General features: G+C 39.4%; 1 protein-coding gene across 1 annotated transcript in view; it reads right to left on the reverse strand.

Moving 5' to 3' along the window:
• Positions 1-16,195, reverse strand: part of LOC123374600 (gamma-aminobutyric acid receptor subunit pi-like) — a 51,939-nt gene extending 35,744 nt beyond the window's left edge. Inside the window, exons 1-2 of the mRNA XM_045024718.1 lie at positions 16,143-16,195; positions 9,150-9,253 (exon numbers count right to left, since the gene is read on the reverse strand). Coding sequence (XP_044880653.1) covers positions 9,150-9,253; positions 16,143-16,195 — 157 coding nt within the window. The remainder of the gene's footprint in view (positions 1-9,149; positions 9,254-16,142) is intronic.
• Between the last annotated feature and the right edge of the window lie 1,003 nt (positions 16,196-17,198).

Raw genomic sequence — 17,198 nt, forward strand, 5'->3', positions numbered from 1 at the left:
AAAAATAACTGCCCACAAGGAAACAATAGTTATTTCTCATGTATAAAACTTTTACTAGCCAAAGGTAGAGTGAATAAGCACTTTGAAAGCTTTAAGATTGTGTATATTAGAGAAATTTGAATATATAAATGCACAATAGAATTATATCTAAAGAGTTTCTAATTGAGGAACATTACATGTTATTGACATCTGCATGTAGATAATGTTGCTCTCTAGCCCAAGAAGGCTAATTGGATTGTGGTGACAAACACAAACGCAAACAATTCTGAAGGAGTGGCTGTCTTAAGTTTTTTATATCTACTTTATAATAATGTAAATAAGTTGCATATTTGGCTTTTCTTTGGAAAGAGGATAGACTAGAGGAAGTGGAAAGAAATCAGAAATCTAAACAGAAAGTTTTGAGACTCCCCTCACTTAGGATAGATTTATGAAAAATTTTGAGAGTGAGACTATCCCTGCCTAAAAATATTTTTAAAACACCTCTTTGTAGGAAGAGGGGATAAAATACTCATCCTAGTTTAAACTGTGGCTAACTTCAACACAGAGATTTGGGAGTCCCAACTTTTACCCCAGACTTGAGGGTTTGGTGGACACACAGGTCTGTATCAAGTTGAACTGGAGAGTGGGCATGGGGTTTTGGGCTGTCTGCCTGTCTGGATACTGGTGACTGGAGGAGAAGAGGGATGTAAGAGTGTGAATTTAGTGTAAAATTGTTAAGCATATTAAATAGGAAATGCAGTATTTTTTAAAAAAATAATTGTATTAGCACTCAAATTAGCCTAATTAGTAGGGCTGTCAGTTAATCGCAGTTAATTCATGTGATTAACTCAAAAAAAGAATCACAATTAAAAAATTAATCATGATTAATCACAGTTTTAATCGCACTGTTAAACAATAGAATACCTAATGAAATGTATTAAACATTTTGGGATGTTTTTCTAAATTTTCAAATATATTTTTCAATTACAACACAATACAAGGTGTTCAGTGCTCACTTTATATTATTATTTTTATTACAAATATTTGCACTGTAAAAATGATAAAAGAAATAGTATCTTTCAATTCACCTTATACAAGTACTGTAGTGCAATCCCTTTATCGTGAAAGCTCAACTTACAAATGTAGATTTTTTTTGTTACTTAAATGCATTAAAAAACAAAATAATGTAAAACTTTAGAGCCTACATGTCCACTCAGTCCTACTTCTTGTTCAGCCAATCGCTAAGAGAAATAAGTTCGTTTACATTTATGGGAGATAATGCTGTCTGCTTCTTATTTACATCACCTAAAAGTGAGAACAGGTGTTTGTATGGCACTTTTGTAGCTGGCATTGCAAGGTATTTACATGCCAGATATGCTAAACATTCATATGCCTCTTCGTGCTTTGGCATTCTAGAAGACATGCTTCCATGCTAACAACCCTCAAAAAAAATAATGCATTAATTAAATTTATGAGTGAACTCCTTGGGCGGAGAATTGTGTTTCCTGCTGTTTTACCCACATTCTGCCATATATTTCATGTAATAGCAGACTCGGATGATGACCCAGCACATGTTGTTTGTTTTAAGAAAACTTTCACAGCAGATTTGACAAAATGCAAAGAAGGTACCAATGCTGGTAAAGATAGCTACAGCACTCGACCCAAGGTTTAAGAATCTGATGTGCCTTCCAAAATCTGAGAGTGATGAGGCATGGAGAATGCTTTCAGAAATCTTAAAAATGCAACACTCTGATGCAGAAACTATAGAACCCAAACCACCAAAAAAGAAAATCAGCCTTCTGCTGGTGGCATCTGACTCAGGTGATGAAAATGAACATGCATCAGTCTGCACTGCTTTGGATCATTATCTAAGAGAAGCCATCATCTGCATGGATGCAAGTCCTCTGGAATGGTGGTTGAAGCATGAAGGGACATATGAATCTTTAGCGCATCTGGCATGTAAATATGTTGCGACACCAGCTATAACAGTGCCATACGAATGCCTGTTTTCACTTTCAGATGACATTGTAAACAAGAAATGGGCAGTATTATCTCCTGCAAATGTAAACAAACTTGTTTGTCTGAGTGGCTGGCTGTATGAGAAGTAGGGAAGGGATAGCTCAGTGATTTGAGCATTGGCTTGCTAAACCCAGCATTATGAGTTCAATCTTTTGAGGGGGCCATTTAGGGATCTGGGGCAAAAATTTGTCTGAGGATTGCTTTGAGCAGGGGGTTGGACTAGATGACCTCCTGAGGTCCCTTCCAAACCTGATATTTTATGACTTTCTAGGCTCTAAAGTTTTATATTGTTTTATTTTTGAATGCAGCTATTTTTAACATAATTCTACATTTGTAAATTTGTCATTCATTTTTATTAATCGTGAGATTAATAGCAATTATTTTAATTGCCTGAGAGCCCTAATAATTAGAAAAAAAAAGTATTCAGATTCACATACGACATAGTGGTAATTTGAAGTGTTGTTGTAACCATGTTGGTCCCAGGCTATTAGAAAGACAAGGTGGGTGAGGTAATATCTTTTATTGGACTGACTTCTGTTGGTGAGAAAGGCAAGCTTTCGAGCTTTTCTTAAGGTCTGGGAAACATACTAATTTGACCTTTTGGTGTCCAGTTCCTTTAAGAACTACAAGACCGACCATGCAGATGGGTAATGAAGGTTAAAATTTTCAAAAGCCCCAATGTGATTTGGAAGCCTAAGGCCCATTTTCAAAAGCACTTAGCACAGGACTTTCAAAAGTGCCTAAGCAGGTTAGATGCCTAGCTCCTATTGACTTTTAATAGGAGGTAGGTATTTTTGGAAATCTCCCTATTAGGAGTGTGTCTCATTGAAACTTAATGGAACTTAGGCTTCTAAATCACTTAGGGCTTTTTACCCAAAGTTGCTTTGTTGGAGCATGTGCACCAGCTGACACAGACTTTAGTAAAGTGTCTACTAGTTAGTTACAAAGCTAAAGAAAATGATAATTTCACAAAAAATATGGTTTTAAGGTTGAGAGTGGCCTTTAAACATGGGCTTTTTCTTTCCCATCTGGAGGTAGCCATCATGTTCTTGGGGAAGGATAACCTAGTTGTTAGGGCACGAGCCCAGAACTTGGGAGACCCTAGTTTAATTCCCTACTCTTTCATAGACATCCTATTGGACCTCAGGCAAGTCACTCTGTTCCTCAGTTCCTCATCTGTAAAATGGAGATAATACTTCAATACCTCACAGGGATGTTGTGAATATAAATACAAGGGTTGGCAAGAAGTCAGTTTACCATCAAATAGTCCAGCCAGAATGCCCTGATGTAGGTGGCTGCCTATCTTTTTTATTGCATCATGGTGCCATCTGTTAGCTAGCCTACTTAAAAGTCTTGATCAGTCACTTGAATACATGCTAATGCCACCTGTTGGGGAAAAGGTGAACTAATTGATTGGCTAATCTTCAAGAAAATATATTGTATGTATACTTTTATTTGTATACCGGGCAATCAATGTACATTAAACAAGTTAAGAGATAGGGTCCCTGCCCTGACAAGTTTACCATATAAACCAACTAGACAAACATACAGAAATTAACTCAGAAGGGAGTGGGGGAAGGAGAGGAGAATTCACAGTCATTAATCATGAAAAGTAAGATACACAGAGGAGTCACTCTACATTAGGGAATTTGATTTTTCTGTAATATTATCACCCCACTCCCATCCTTTGAATTTATGCTGACTTGACTGATGAACTGATGCAAAAGAAAGACATTGCAGGAGCATTGTTAGGAAATGTGAACATTATTGTTATTGTTAATAATTTTAAAAAATGATATTACAGTAGCACCTTGTAGTGAGGCTAAATGGCCTTGGAGGGCAGAGCCTAGATCGTCCTGCCCCCCTCGCTGGAAGCACCAGTGCGTGTCTGGAAGTATAAAAGGCAGGCCCTGCAGCACAGTTGGGATAGAGCCTGAGGAGGAGAAGGACGCTCCTTCCATTCTGCTGCGACCCAGAGGCTGTTCCTGATCCCCGGATGCTGACGAGGACCGGCCCAGAGTGCCTGCCACCGTGTACCCTGAGGAGCCAGAGGAAGCCTGGAGGCTACAGGTACCCAACCCCGGGGAGGCAGGAAGTGGCCCAGGGGCATCCACGGAGCAGCCGGCTGCAGAGCCAGGCGTGTCTCAGTCGGCGAGTTGCAGCTGGATCCCCGCCAACGCAGGGGCAGCCAATCCTGCCCCTGCCAGGGCACTGGGCTGGGATGCAATGGAGTAGGGTGGGCCTGAGTCCCCCTGCCATCCCTCCCCTGGTGGCTCACTCCCTACACTGTGCAGGGAAGCTCTAGCCCTGAGGAAGGAGCCTCCTTTACCAGCTCACCCACAGAGAGCTGTTTGCTGGCTGCCTGAGCCCCACCCAGGCTAAAGCCAGCCAAAAGACTGTTGCTTGCTGGTAGCCTGAGCCGCTTCAAGCCCAGGCCTCAACCCACTGATAAACTGGTTGTTTGCTGGCTGCCTAAGCTCCGCCCAGGCCACAGCCAGCCCTGATAGACTCTGTTTAAGGGCTGACAGCTTGAACCACCCAAACCCAGGCTAAAGCCTGACAGTGACTATTGATCGCCCAGCCCTATTGTGGGCTCTTGGCTGTCCTGAGGACTCTGGTCCTGGCCAGACAGGACCAGCCCGAGTGGCCTCCCTCTGAGCGGGAAAGCGAGGGGCCATTACACACCTTTTAGCAACAAGGTTGGTGCCCTGTTGTGTTAAGTACTCTATAAACCTCTAGTAAATGAGAGGAGTGGATATGTACTTAAATATAGACAAACCTAAAACCCCTTGATCAATTTTACATCCGCAAAAAGCTATGAAAGATTAGACTCTATTAACTACATGGATACTGCACTATACAAAAGGGATAAATTACCATTTTTCTATTGCTATAGAAGAATATATCCAGGTTCACTGTATTCACAAGAATAAATATCTTCATAGTCTCTTCAATGGTGATTTTAGCTTGATTTTTTTTTTAATTGAAAATAATTTCCAACCATCTGTCTACCTCAGAATAAATGACACATGAAAAGGAACTGGCAAGATGGAGGTTTTCCTAAAAGAAAAAATTATGTCTCCTTAAAATGTATCATTAATTAATGACAATGGTACTTGTCTCTCTCTCTTGGCAACAGCAATGGGGAATCCACATTGTCTGATGCCAATCTATTAATAAACGATGTTCTCTTTTTGGGGTTAGAAATCCATTTGCTAAATATTAAAGAGAATTTAGTGTCAATTTTTTTTGATAGAGTGATACTAGTATGCAAGGATCACACTAAGAAACTTCATGTCCTGCCTGAAGCAAAACCTCAAATATGAACATCTCCAAGCTATTGGGTTTCAAAATTCAGGATAAAATCTGTTCCATTTTTCACTAGATTAAATCATATTACTAGATCCCTTTATATCTAATTAATACTAAACTCTAATCACTGTTGATGCCAGCAATCAGCTCATCTAAACAAGATCTAGTCATATGACAAACTAATTCCCTTTTGGGAGCATATTTTTTTCTGTAATCATCTTTACTGATTATTAATAGCAGATCAAATGGAGAGCAGATACAAACAAGAATATGCACAAAGAAATCTGAGTGTGTTGTATTCCAATGTCTGTTTGTACAAGAAAATTAATGAAAACAGTTAGGAGAAGATTTTATCAAATCTATGAACTCCTTGATAAAATGGATTATACAATTTGCAGAGTCTCCTGAGTAATGTAAGCAGCATTATGGCCCAGATTTTCAAATTCGCAAGCACACTTTTATGTGTATCCAACATACATATGTACAAATACTTGCTTGTGCTTCAGGGATTGTACAGGCACACTTTGGACTCATGCCAGTGTACATATATGCTTATGTGCATATGCATGTTGGTCTATATACTGTACTTAGGACCAGATCCTCAGATGGTATAAATCAACACAGCTTCATTGACTTCAATGAAGCTACACCCACATACAGCAAAACATCCATCTGCATTTGGTCAACCCTTTGTCATTTTCTGTATACAATTATTAAACAACTAAACAAGAAAAAAAAAGTTGAGGTACCCATAATAATAAGAGCCTAGAAGAGGTTTATGTGACTACACTGATCCAGTGGCTTAACCCTGCATTTTAGGGGTTGTGGACGTAGTTGCAGCTCTGAATAAAGTCTGTTATACTTTAGCTTGGTCTATACTTAAAAGGTAAGTCAGCATAGGTACATTGGTCATGAGTGTGGGGAAAAACAACAATAACAAAACCCATTAAGCTATGCTGGGAAAAAAACCCCATGTAGATGCACCTATGTCAATGGAAGAGGGCTTCTGTTGACATAGCTAATGTTATTCAGGGAAGTGGTATTCCTGCATTTACAGAAAAAATGTCTTTGTTACTGTAGGCTGTGTCTACATTAGAGAGCTATGCCACTTCAATAACTTCCTTACTAAAAATCATCATTAGGTGCCAATGATGCCCATAGGTTATTCTCACAAAAATACATAAACATTTACGCCACAGTCACCTACATTACTCCCTGTTAAATTTCTTCTCTCTCCCATCATGATTAATCCTGTTGTAAAAATTGCCACCTGTAAAATGCATTTCCTGTGGTCTCACCCCACCTCTTCAGCAGACTTACTATAACACAACTGAGAGGTAAGAAGCTCTGGCCAAACTCCAGAAGCTGAGAGCCATTGCTAAAATGTGCTCATGTGTTAGGTCTTAACTAAAGTGATTTTGCTGAGGTGCTTTAGTATTGGACCTCAACATATGTGCTTTGCTACTGCTCTGTGTCTGTCTCTGTACTGAGTCTCACTCAACCAAGGCACATTAACAAATGTGTACTAGTAGCAGACTAGAACTAAAGTAAATTTCCGCTGATCCAGCCACATATGTATGTAGTGGCCCCAGCAATTCTTATACCTAAAAACGGAAATCCTAATGGTAACTACTTTCTCATTGTGTATTGTCCTAAATTAGATGGAATGTACTTAGCACTCCATATTTACTAAGGCCTTGGCTACACTTGCAAGTTAGAGCACATTAAATCAGCCCTGGGCGCCCTAACTCCTGAGGTGTCCACACTGGCAAGGCACTTAGAGCACCTGGACTCTGCAGCTGGAGTGCTCCTGGTAATCCACCTCCATGAGAAACATAGAGCTTGCTGCACCCTGGCTGAAATGCCGGGGTGTCAGTGTGGATGATGTGTTGCATTACTGTGCTGTGATTGGCCTCTGGAAATGTCCCATAATCCCTTGATGTCAAGTGGCCACTCTGGTCATTGTTTTGAACTCGGCTGCAGGCATGTGGATATCCCCTTTCAAAGCTCCATTTCTGACATCCAGCATGCTTATCTGCTCCAGGACGCAAAGCAAACCATCACTGTGGAATGCTGCTGCTGCAGAGACAGGCATTTGTGCGTGTGTGTGAGTGTGAGAGAGAGAGAGAGAGGGGCAAGGGGTGGGGCTTATGTCGGGGTTTCCCCCTTCCCCCTGCTGCTGTCTGAACTTACAAGACAGCATGCTGACCCACTCTCTGCTCCCCAAAACACTGTCTCTCCCCCCACATACACACAACACACTCCCTGTCACACTCCACCCCCACCATTTGAAAAGCATGCTGCAGCCACTTGCACACTGGGATAGCTACCACAATGCACTGCTTTCTGTGGCATTGCAAGAGCTGCCAATGTGGCCACGCCATTGTGCTTGCAGCTGACAGTGTGAAAATACGGCAGCACTTTCCCTGCTGCTGTCTCCAAGGGCTGGTTTAACTTCTGGCGCTCTACATCTGCAAGTATAGCCATAGCCTAACATTGTTTGTTATTTGCTAACAACATACTACATAAACAAAAGCAGCTGTGTCAGCAGTTGGAACACTTAAAAAAAGAGAGAAACAGATGTAGATATTTTATGCACTTTTAAATACAATATAGTAATGGCTATTCATATTTTATAAAATTGCTCTAAAAATTACATGTGGTGTGACGTGCTCTGGCTGGTAAACTGATGACTAGTCTCACCGCATGTGTTCAAACATAACTGCATGGTCTAAGAACCTCTTTAGCCAATGACTCTAAGTGATTACATAAAAGGAAATAATTTTGTCAGAGAGAATTAAGCTTCTGAACTCCTAACTTTAGAATGATTGCCTTCTTTCCCTTCGATTAATTTATTTTACAGTGCCATACATGACCTGCATATGTTTTAAAATTTAAAATTAGAGAACTTCATTTTCAGAGTCTGCATGTTATTCAAAGAAGACAGATTTTATACAATATGCTGATCCATGCAGGGGCCTGTACTAACAGTGAGGTGGCAAAATTTACAGATGATACAAATTTACTCAACAAAGGTAAGTCCAAAGCTGACTGCAAAATGTTACAAAGGGATCTCACAAAACTGGGTAACTTGGCAACAAAATGGCAGATGAAATTCAATGTTAAATGCAAAGTAATGCTATTGCCAAAATATAATCCCAACTATCTATACAAAATGAGGGGGTCTAAATTAGCTGTTACCCATCAAGAAAGAAATCTTGGAGTCATTTGCAGTATTCTGAAAGCACTATGCTTTCAGAGTACTGCAAATTTATACATCTTTCTCACCGTGCTTGTACCATCCTGAACTGCGGAACACTCATTCTCCAGCTTCAGAACACTTAAAAATCATCTCCAGTCATCAGTGGGACAGATGCAACTGAATAATGTAGCTGTCCTTAATGTGCATCAAGACCATACCAGGGAACTAGATGTAAATAAGATTGCTGACAGTTATCCCGAAAGCTACAATGAGATACCTAATGTCTTTAACCTGGGACGTTAGTGAAGACAGCTTGTAGGTGATTGCAACGCTGTTAATATACTATTTATATAGTATGTTAATATATTATCCATGATAATGTAATTATCAATTAATTAGTAGTTCATAACAATTTAATCATTATTAAAATAGTAAAGATACCAATGATAGACACATTCAATAACTAGAATATGAAAGAAGTGTATAAATATGCTAAAAATAGCCTCCCCGCAAAACTGGCAGAGCCTCTCCTCCCCCGCCCCCAAACACACACGTCTTCAAAATCACCCACCAGCAAAAACAAAAGTCAGCGCCTATGTTACGGTGTAAACTTGTCCAAAACAACTTATATACTTACTATCAAAAAATGGACGTAGGTACTTGTTGTATCCCTTCATTATTTTCTGTATAGTTGGAGGAAGAATTTCACCTTTTCCTTCAGCTGTGGACGTTTTGATTAACCTAAATGAAAAGAAGAACATGGAGGAAGAGTTTTATAGAGACAAAATTGAGTTTCCTGAAACAGGTACTTGTGTCAGGGCCATAAAGTGTTGCTTGCCATTAGATTTACATAATGTGAAATGTTTTGTGCTTTTGTATTTCATAAAGCACATATGTATAGAAAAATAATATCCTAAAGAATGTCAGATTTCATGAAGCTTGTTCAATCCCTAATTTGCAGAAACTACCATTTTTAGCCTTAAATATTTTTTAAACTGTTCTAATAACTGAACAACTTGTGGAAACAACTCAGGTTTCTCTAGCATTGAATGTGTAAAACATACTGTACTATATATCTCTTCTGGTTTGTTTGTTTTAGTGAAATCCACTTAAAGTCCCCAGGGAAAAAAGACAGTTTTAAAAAAAAAAGGAATATTTTTATACACTAAATCTCTCAAAATCCTGCTTTTACTGCACCACATTTTAAAAGAGAGAAATAAACAGGTTGGGTAAATCAAGTAGAATTACAGTGGACAGCTCCTATGTACACAAACTTGCTATGAGTACAATATAGGAAAGTAAAACAAATAAAACTAGTGGTATAATAAGATTATTCCAGTGACCTAATAGTAGAGGTTTATGTAGAGATGGAGGTAGGAGTCCTGTGGATAGGATACAGGACTGGAAATCAGGAGACTGGTGTTTTATTCCCCACTCTGCTACTGTGTGACACTGGGCAAGTGTATTTCCTCTCACAATCTTTGCTGGGAGGTAGCTGTATTTCATTGTCAGTTGTAAAGTTCTTTCTTCTAGAATCACATAGACTATATGAATTCTCCTGTCTCTGGAAATTGATTTATTAGGCGGAGGTATTTCATTGATTTACTCAATTTTCTTTTAAGTATGCTCTTTTAACAATACTTGGCCACAATTAATCTGTTCACTATAAGATTTATGATCTTCTAAAGAAGAAAGAACCTTTAAATCAAGTATATATTTTAAATATTAATGAAATGTAGGTATAATTAATTGCTGTATAAGTATCACCTTGTAATCTGTTACATGGAGGCCATACTTGCTGCAGTTTTTCTGTCTCTCACCCAGTAACACATAATTACAGCTAAACAGTCAGTGAGTTGCATGAATTTAACCACATAGTTTTAATGGACTGTGGATGAATATATTTCATGTTGTTCTAAAAAAAACAGGGAAAATTGCCAGACAACATTCTTTTTCATCACATCACACAACATTGTTTTTCTGATCAATATATGATTACAGATTGTATCCCATTGGTCTGGAGTGTCAACTTTGTTATAATTTACATAAGCTGTTGCATGGTGGGTATGTCCATTAAGTAATTGGTGTTTGGAAACAATTTCTTTCAATCACTTTAATTATCACCCAGCTCCATGCTATTCCAAGATAATTCTGGATTTATGTAATGAGCTTCTAATGTGCAGCCTCATTCCTCTTGTTTTTGATTAAATTATAACTAAGGGTCCTATTCAGTCCACAAGACTTCATAATCATTTGGGCATTAGGACAACCCATTGTATTCAGGTGGCTGGAGAAGGGTACATTACACCTCTTTCATAAGCAGAGTAGCACTAACTCTTGAGTTTCCAAAACACAAGTTAAATAAGGCCCTGATTCAGCAAGATATTTAAGCATTTAGCTAACCGTCCAACTTATCAGTTTAAAATTAGACTCCTTGCTTAAGTACCATGTTGCCTTTGGGGCCAAAAATCTGAGCCTACCAAGTAGTCCTATTCTGTAATTGGGATGCCGTGTAATTGGGATCCCTTCTTTACCCCACCTCAAAAGGAGCAGGGATAACTACTGCAATAGGGCATCTTGTACAGTTGTAACAAAGGGAACTGAAAAAAGCCAAGAACTTTTCCTTTTCCTTTATGCATCTCCGCCATGTATGTACCAGAGCTTCCTTTGCCTTGGTACTTAATTTTTAAACACATCTACACTCCTAAAGTAAGTTTTGTTCCTAAATTTTCTTAAGGAATTTATCGAAAATGCATTAGCACTCATCCTAATACAAAATTACTTTGAAACAGCTGTCCCAGGCTACTGTCTAGAGAATGTGTGTTAGAAAAATTATGAATATATATTTATCCAATAGACTGGAATGCCTATTTGTTCTGGTCTGTCAGGTGTATAATGCATATTTTAAAACATTCTATATTTAACAAACTACAGCGGCTTCTACACAGCAAAACAATAATACTTTGAAATACATCAGCAATTGAAATGAAACTCTGATAGTCACTTCAGTCTATCAAGAATTTAATATGTATGTTAATTCTTTCCTTATTAAAAACCCAATGATGAAATATGGTAAATGCCCTCAAATCCAGGTGAAGGCTGTTAACATTTCACAGAAGGTGGATGGAACCTCTCAGGATCAATCCCTGAAAACCCAATCCAACAATCCTTCCTTAATCTTATAAAACTCTCATTGAAATCAGAGAGATATTTCCTGAACAAAACCCACATGATGAGGCCCAATATATCTATCTAATCTGATTCCTACTACATACATGATACATACTTTAAACCATTTTCTATATATTTTATTCCATTGGAAAATTATACAATAATTAAATTTAACATGAAGAACTGTAAGGTAAAATGTCAATGGATTTTGTCATTTTGCTGCATATGCTATTGACCCTGCATTAATTCTAAAGTTAATGGTTACAAATACTCCACTACACTAATGTAACTTTGGTACTGAATACTTTTATTCAATCTTTTATTTGATTTTTCTTTACAAAAAATTGCTTCCTTGAAACTGGCTATACAGGCTGTCCATTGATTTCAATGTGAGTTAGCTATGCTTTGTGTTGTGACTGCAATATAAAATAATGCCAAGTCCCAGAAATGAAATGAGAAATGTCATTTGTAGATATTGAAATAGGATATATTGAAAATAACTCTTCACCAGTTATCCAGGTCCAACATTATTTGCAAGTAAATTAGTGAAGAAAACACAATTCAGAGAATATACATGGTAGGATGAAGAGGTTGTTGCTAGTCTATCCCCCTCAGAAGACACATCTATTCATTGTAAGATACTTTGAGCCAACAATCAACAGAATAAACTCAATGGCCAATTTATTCTCAGATTTATACCCTATCCATTTGCAAAAGAGTGTAAGGGTAGGAGTCTATCAGGATAATCAATTCATCTCCCAATTTCTTAGAGAGATTTCATCCATAAATTCATGGTATTATGAAACAAAAAGGCAAATAGAAAGGAGTTCTTGATTAAGGTCCACAACATATTAATCTCAGAGAAAATATTTGATAATAAAATAGTAGGCACAATTAAGCAATTAAACAGTATGGGTAAAATTTTCCATGCAACTGGCTCCAAAATAATCAAGATTCTGTACAGTGGGGTTCACTTAGGGGCCAGCAAGCATAGTCAGCAGGCCACAGAAACAGTCCCCAAAGCCCCCTGACCACCCACCCGCTCGGGCTGGTTACCCACAGTCCAGGTCCTTCCCTGTGGATTCCTCTGTCCCAGAAGGGACTAACTGGATTCCTTCCTATAGACAACCTCTCCTTCACTCTTCCTCTGCTTGATTTCCTCCAAAAGGAAAAGTGGGATGTGATACCGACAGGGATGTGTTTGGGGGAGCTGTATGTGTGAAGGGCTGAAGGAGAAAACCTGACAGTTTTAAACTCCCCTTTTCTGCTAGATTGCTAAACTCCTATTTCAGTAGCAGTTTGTGGCCCTTTTGGCTACTTTTAACCAAATTTATATTATCAAAGCTAAATTGGGATTTTCTCAACACTCCCAATTTATTTTTTATAAATTAAAGTGAGTCGAAAGTGACTGTTGCCACACACGTTTCTGCTAAGGAGGCCGACAGGGTTTTGGAAGATTAACAAAGGGCAGGTTTCCAAACAGGTCAGGAAATCCTAAGTAACAATTCATATATTTTAAATAGTTTGGGGAAATGTATGTAACAGAGTCCTTGGTGGTTCCTCCCCCAGGGGATGGGGGAGCCTGATCACACCCAATTATCTCCACTGGTGGTCGCAACATCAGCCTCACTTTCCTACTGTTTGAAGGGTATGGGGAGCAGTTCTGCCCTTTGTGGGCCTCCTTATGGTTCTCTGGCTGGGTGATAAAAATGAAATTCACAAATCGTCATGCCTTCCGGGATATTCTCTCCCTGGAGTTTCAGCAAAGGGGGGATATGGGAGTGGCAAGTCTAGTGCTGCCAAGAATCCAGTCCCAGCATAATGGGTTTAAGGAAATTGCTGTGGCTGGGTCAGACTCAACCTGTCTGTGTTAGCTGGGACTGGGAGCCTGCTGTACTCTCCTCAGGGCCAGGGTGAAGGTCCCCTGCCTAGGAGTGCCCTTCACAACTTGCTCCTGCAGTCTGCAACCCTAGTGGTGGTTGGTGCATGCATACTCCCACGACTGGCTGCAGTTTCCTTCTTTTTAAAGGCCTCCTCCCTATAATGCCTGATTGATAGGGCCAGAGGGGTGGGGCTAGACCTTCCACCCATGCATCTCTGTCCCTTCCTCATCCGTGTGGGGTCTATACATCTTGTCACAACATATGTAAACTTTTCCCTCCTATTTTATCTTTTCATAAGGGAAAGATATGTTGCATAGACTTTGTGACACCCTGAACCCCTCAATATTTACCACTGTTATGTAATTAGGATATGTTTTGTACAAAGTATGTCTTGTGAGGTATCATTCCAAAGGTCTTGATCTGTTAGACATTAACATCTTGTTGAATTGTACGTGTTATTGTCGAAAGTGACGTTATTAAGTTTGGCTATGTATGTGTTACTGAAACATGTTGTGAGGTTAAAAGCACCCACAAGCAGCCTTTCAGGTACAACAGTAAAAAGGCCAAACAATGTTAATGTCTTATTGAGAAAATGCACACAAGCACAAGGATTACCACAGGAACTGTGTGCAATAGAAACCTCTCAGAGATAGCACTACACAATGGGACCTGTTTGACTCAGGCCATAGCAAAAGAGCTTTCCAGCAAGTGGAAAGAAGATATACAAGTGGGACAAAGACATCATCAGGGAATCTCACCCTGCAACAACACACCTGGAAACACCTGAGGGGCAAGGACTGAACAGTGGGAAGCGATGGTCCCAGTCTAGAAGGATCTTTAGCCTGTTGTATGAAAACCTGGGAAAGCCAAAGCAACTTGTGCCTTAAGAGTCTGCCAGCCTGTTTATCATTCAAAGTGGGAATTTGCTAATTTATATCCTACCTATCTAGTGTGTTAAGCTCAGTTTGCAGTTTTTGTTTATTTACTAAGGTAATCTGCTTTGATCTGTTGGCTATCCCTTATAATCACTTAAAATCTACCTCCTGTACTTAAAAAACTTGTTTTTGTGCTAAACACAGTTTGTGTAATTCATAACTGAGCAGGGGGAGGGGCAAAAAGCTGTGTATCTCTCTCCACTTTAAGGGAGAGGGCAAATTTCAATTAGCTTACACTGTACAGTTCTCTGTGCAGCGCAAGACAAGACAATTTGGGGTTTACTCTCCAGAGGGGAAGTGCACTTGAGTGCTGGACAATTTCTTAGCTAAAATTCTTCCCATTCAGTACTGATTTCAGTTTCTGTGTCTTTCTGCAGCTGGATGTGTCCCTACCTGTGTGTGTGCTAGAGGAGGTTTGAGGGCGTGGCTTAGCAAGATGGGTAAGGAAGCCCAGATGGACTAAGTGGTGTCCCAGAAAGGGGGGTAATCTGTCACAGACCTCTTCAAAATTATTTTATTCTTTAATGTTCTTTAAAGAGTGTTTTTTGTCTTTGTTTTTAAAAAGTTACATCCTTGCAACCCTTTTGATTTCAGCAGAACTACGTTCATGTTTAAAAGGTCAGAATTTGGCCCATTAGTCAAGGGAGTTACAAAGAGAACTGGATTTCACAAACAAATTCTAACCCAGAAAAAATGTTTTCAAACAACTCCTTCCCAGAAAAAATGTTTTCAGACAACTCCTTCCCTTCCCTAAAGCCTTTCAGTGAGGATCAGATCAAGATGATCTGTGCATACCCCATCCATGGTCCCCCAAGGTCACGGGACCTCCTCATCAATCTCTTTTCCTGGCACTGGCCAAGATGGTCATCCATCACACCAGGAGGAGGAAACTTGAGGGGGTGCTCTGCAACTATGGGAGCTATTTTTGGTCCCTTCTCCACTCAAATCTCCAGGCAGAGTTCCTCTGGGCAGTGTCCACTGACTCTTTTGTCTTCACTCCTGTGCCTGTGTTCTCCTTTGTTTCCTGTAATCAAATGGAGCCTGCACTTAATGGTTCCACCCCCTTAGTTGAGGGGGAGGGCCTTTAGTCATGGACAGGCCTAGACCTGCCTGCACCCAGTAATTCTAATCGTACCTCAAGCTTGTACCATCACCTGTTGTATTATGTGTGGCTGAGCTGCTCTGTCTGAAATAAACTGTAATATGCTTCAGGCAGGGACCATGTGGCCATATATATTTCATATTTGTATAGGACCTGGCACAGTGTTCACTCTCCATAAATAATAATAGTAATCAAATAATATCACTTGGCAAAGTTCATGTTCACTTTATTTTTGGACAAGTTCAACTGATCAACAGTATATTTAGTATAAAATATTATGGATCACTGAAAACAATGAAGTTACACCAGGGGTGAGCTCAGCTCTATATTTCTGCTGCTCTTAGCTGAAGAGGGCTTATTTCTGTAATAGTGAGGCAAGATTCAGCTGGTAAATGTGTTCCTTTAAACTTCTTCCTTGCAGACTCTCAGGTGTGTTTGTTACTTGGACAAAAATAATGTTCTAACTAGAATCGGTTTGGTGATACCCAACTATATTATGCACACATATTGAAGGGATAACAACAGCTTAGCTTTCTTACCTGAAAAACATCAATAGAAACAGGGCTTTGGAACACCCGCAAAGAGTGCACATTGTCAGAGGTGGCTTCAAGAGTTCTTGTATTTCCTAAAAGCAAACATGGGAAAGGTTTAATAGTAAAGTATAATGATAAATATTTATTCTAAAAAAGGCTATAGTAGATCAAACTTCAAATCACATGAAGCTTTTTATATGGTAATGGTATACAGTAAAGCCATGCTAATTTATCCTGAACAAGTGTTGCCACATATTTATTAGCAAATATCTAAAACAAGTAAAAAGACCCACATTGTTTTTAATTACAGTTTTGAAAGGGCAGCAGTATTTGATTTAACTCAGTAATAGATTCGCTCTCTAGCAAATTCAAGCTCTGTGTCCTTTTCAAGGACTAATAGTTATTTATTTATTTTATTTGTATTACAGTAGCACCTAGGAGTCCTAGTCATGGACCAGGACCCCACTGGGATAGGTACTGTAAAAATACAGAACAAAATGACAGTCTCTACCTCAATGGACTACAGAAGAGTACAAGGAAATAGTGAGACAATATTGGTTAGTATGATAGGCTGTTGTCACTGTAGCCTAACTTTGTGTGTCTCGTGGCAAAGAAAAGTTTTGAGGCGGGATTTGAAGTTGGATAATGAGGTAGCTTTGCAGATATTCCTGGGGAGCAACTCCCAAGCATCTGGGGAGCAATGGAGAAAGGATGCAGGAGGCTGGCATTGTGGGGTGATCGGAAGTGAGCACCCACCAATAGCTTGATAGAGAAAATAGGGTGGGACTGACCATGAAGGGCCTTGAAAGTGAATAAAAGTACCCTATGTTTGTTGTAATAGAGAACGGGGAGCTAGGAGAGGGATTCAAAGAGGGGGATATCACCACCAGATGGGCTAGGAAAATTTGCAGCAGCATTCTGAATGCATATGAATGGGGCAAGACTGCATTTGTCAAGGCCAGAGAAAAGGATGTTGCGTTTATCAAGACAAGAGGTGATGAAAGCTTCGATGAGCATTTTAGCTGTGTGGATGGATAAGAGAGGCTGTATCTTAGAGATGTT

Source organism: Mauremys mutica, chromosome 7, assembly GCF_020497125.1.
Source record: "Mauremys mutica isolate MM-2020 ecotype Southern chromosome 7, ASM2049712v1, whole genome shotgun sequence".
Lineage (NCBI taxonomy): Eukaryota > Metazoa > Chordata > Testudines > Geoemydidae > Mauremys > Mauremys mutica.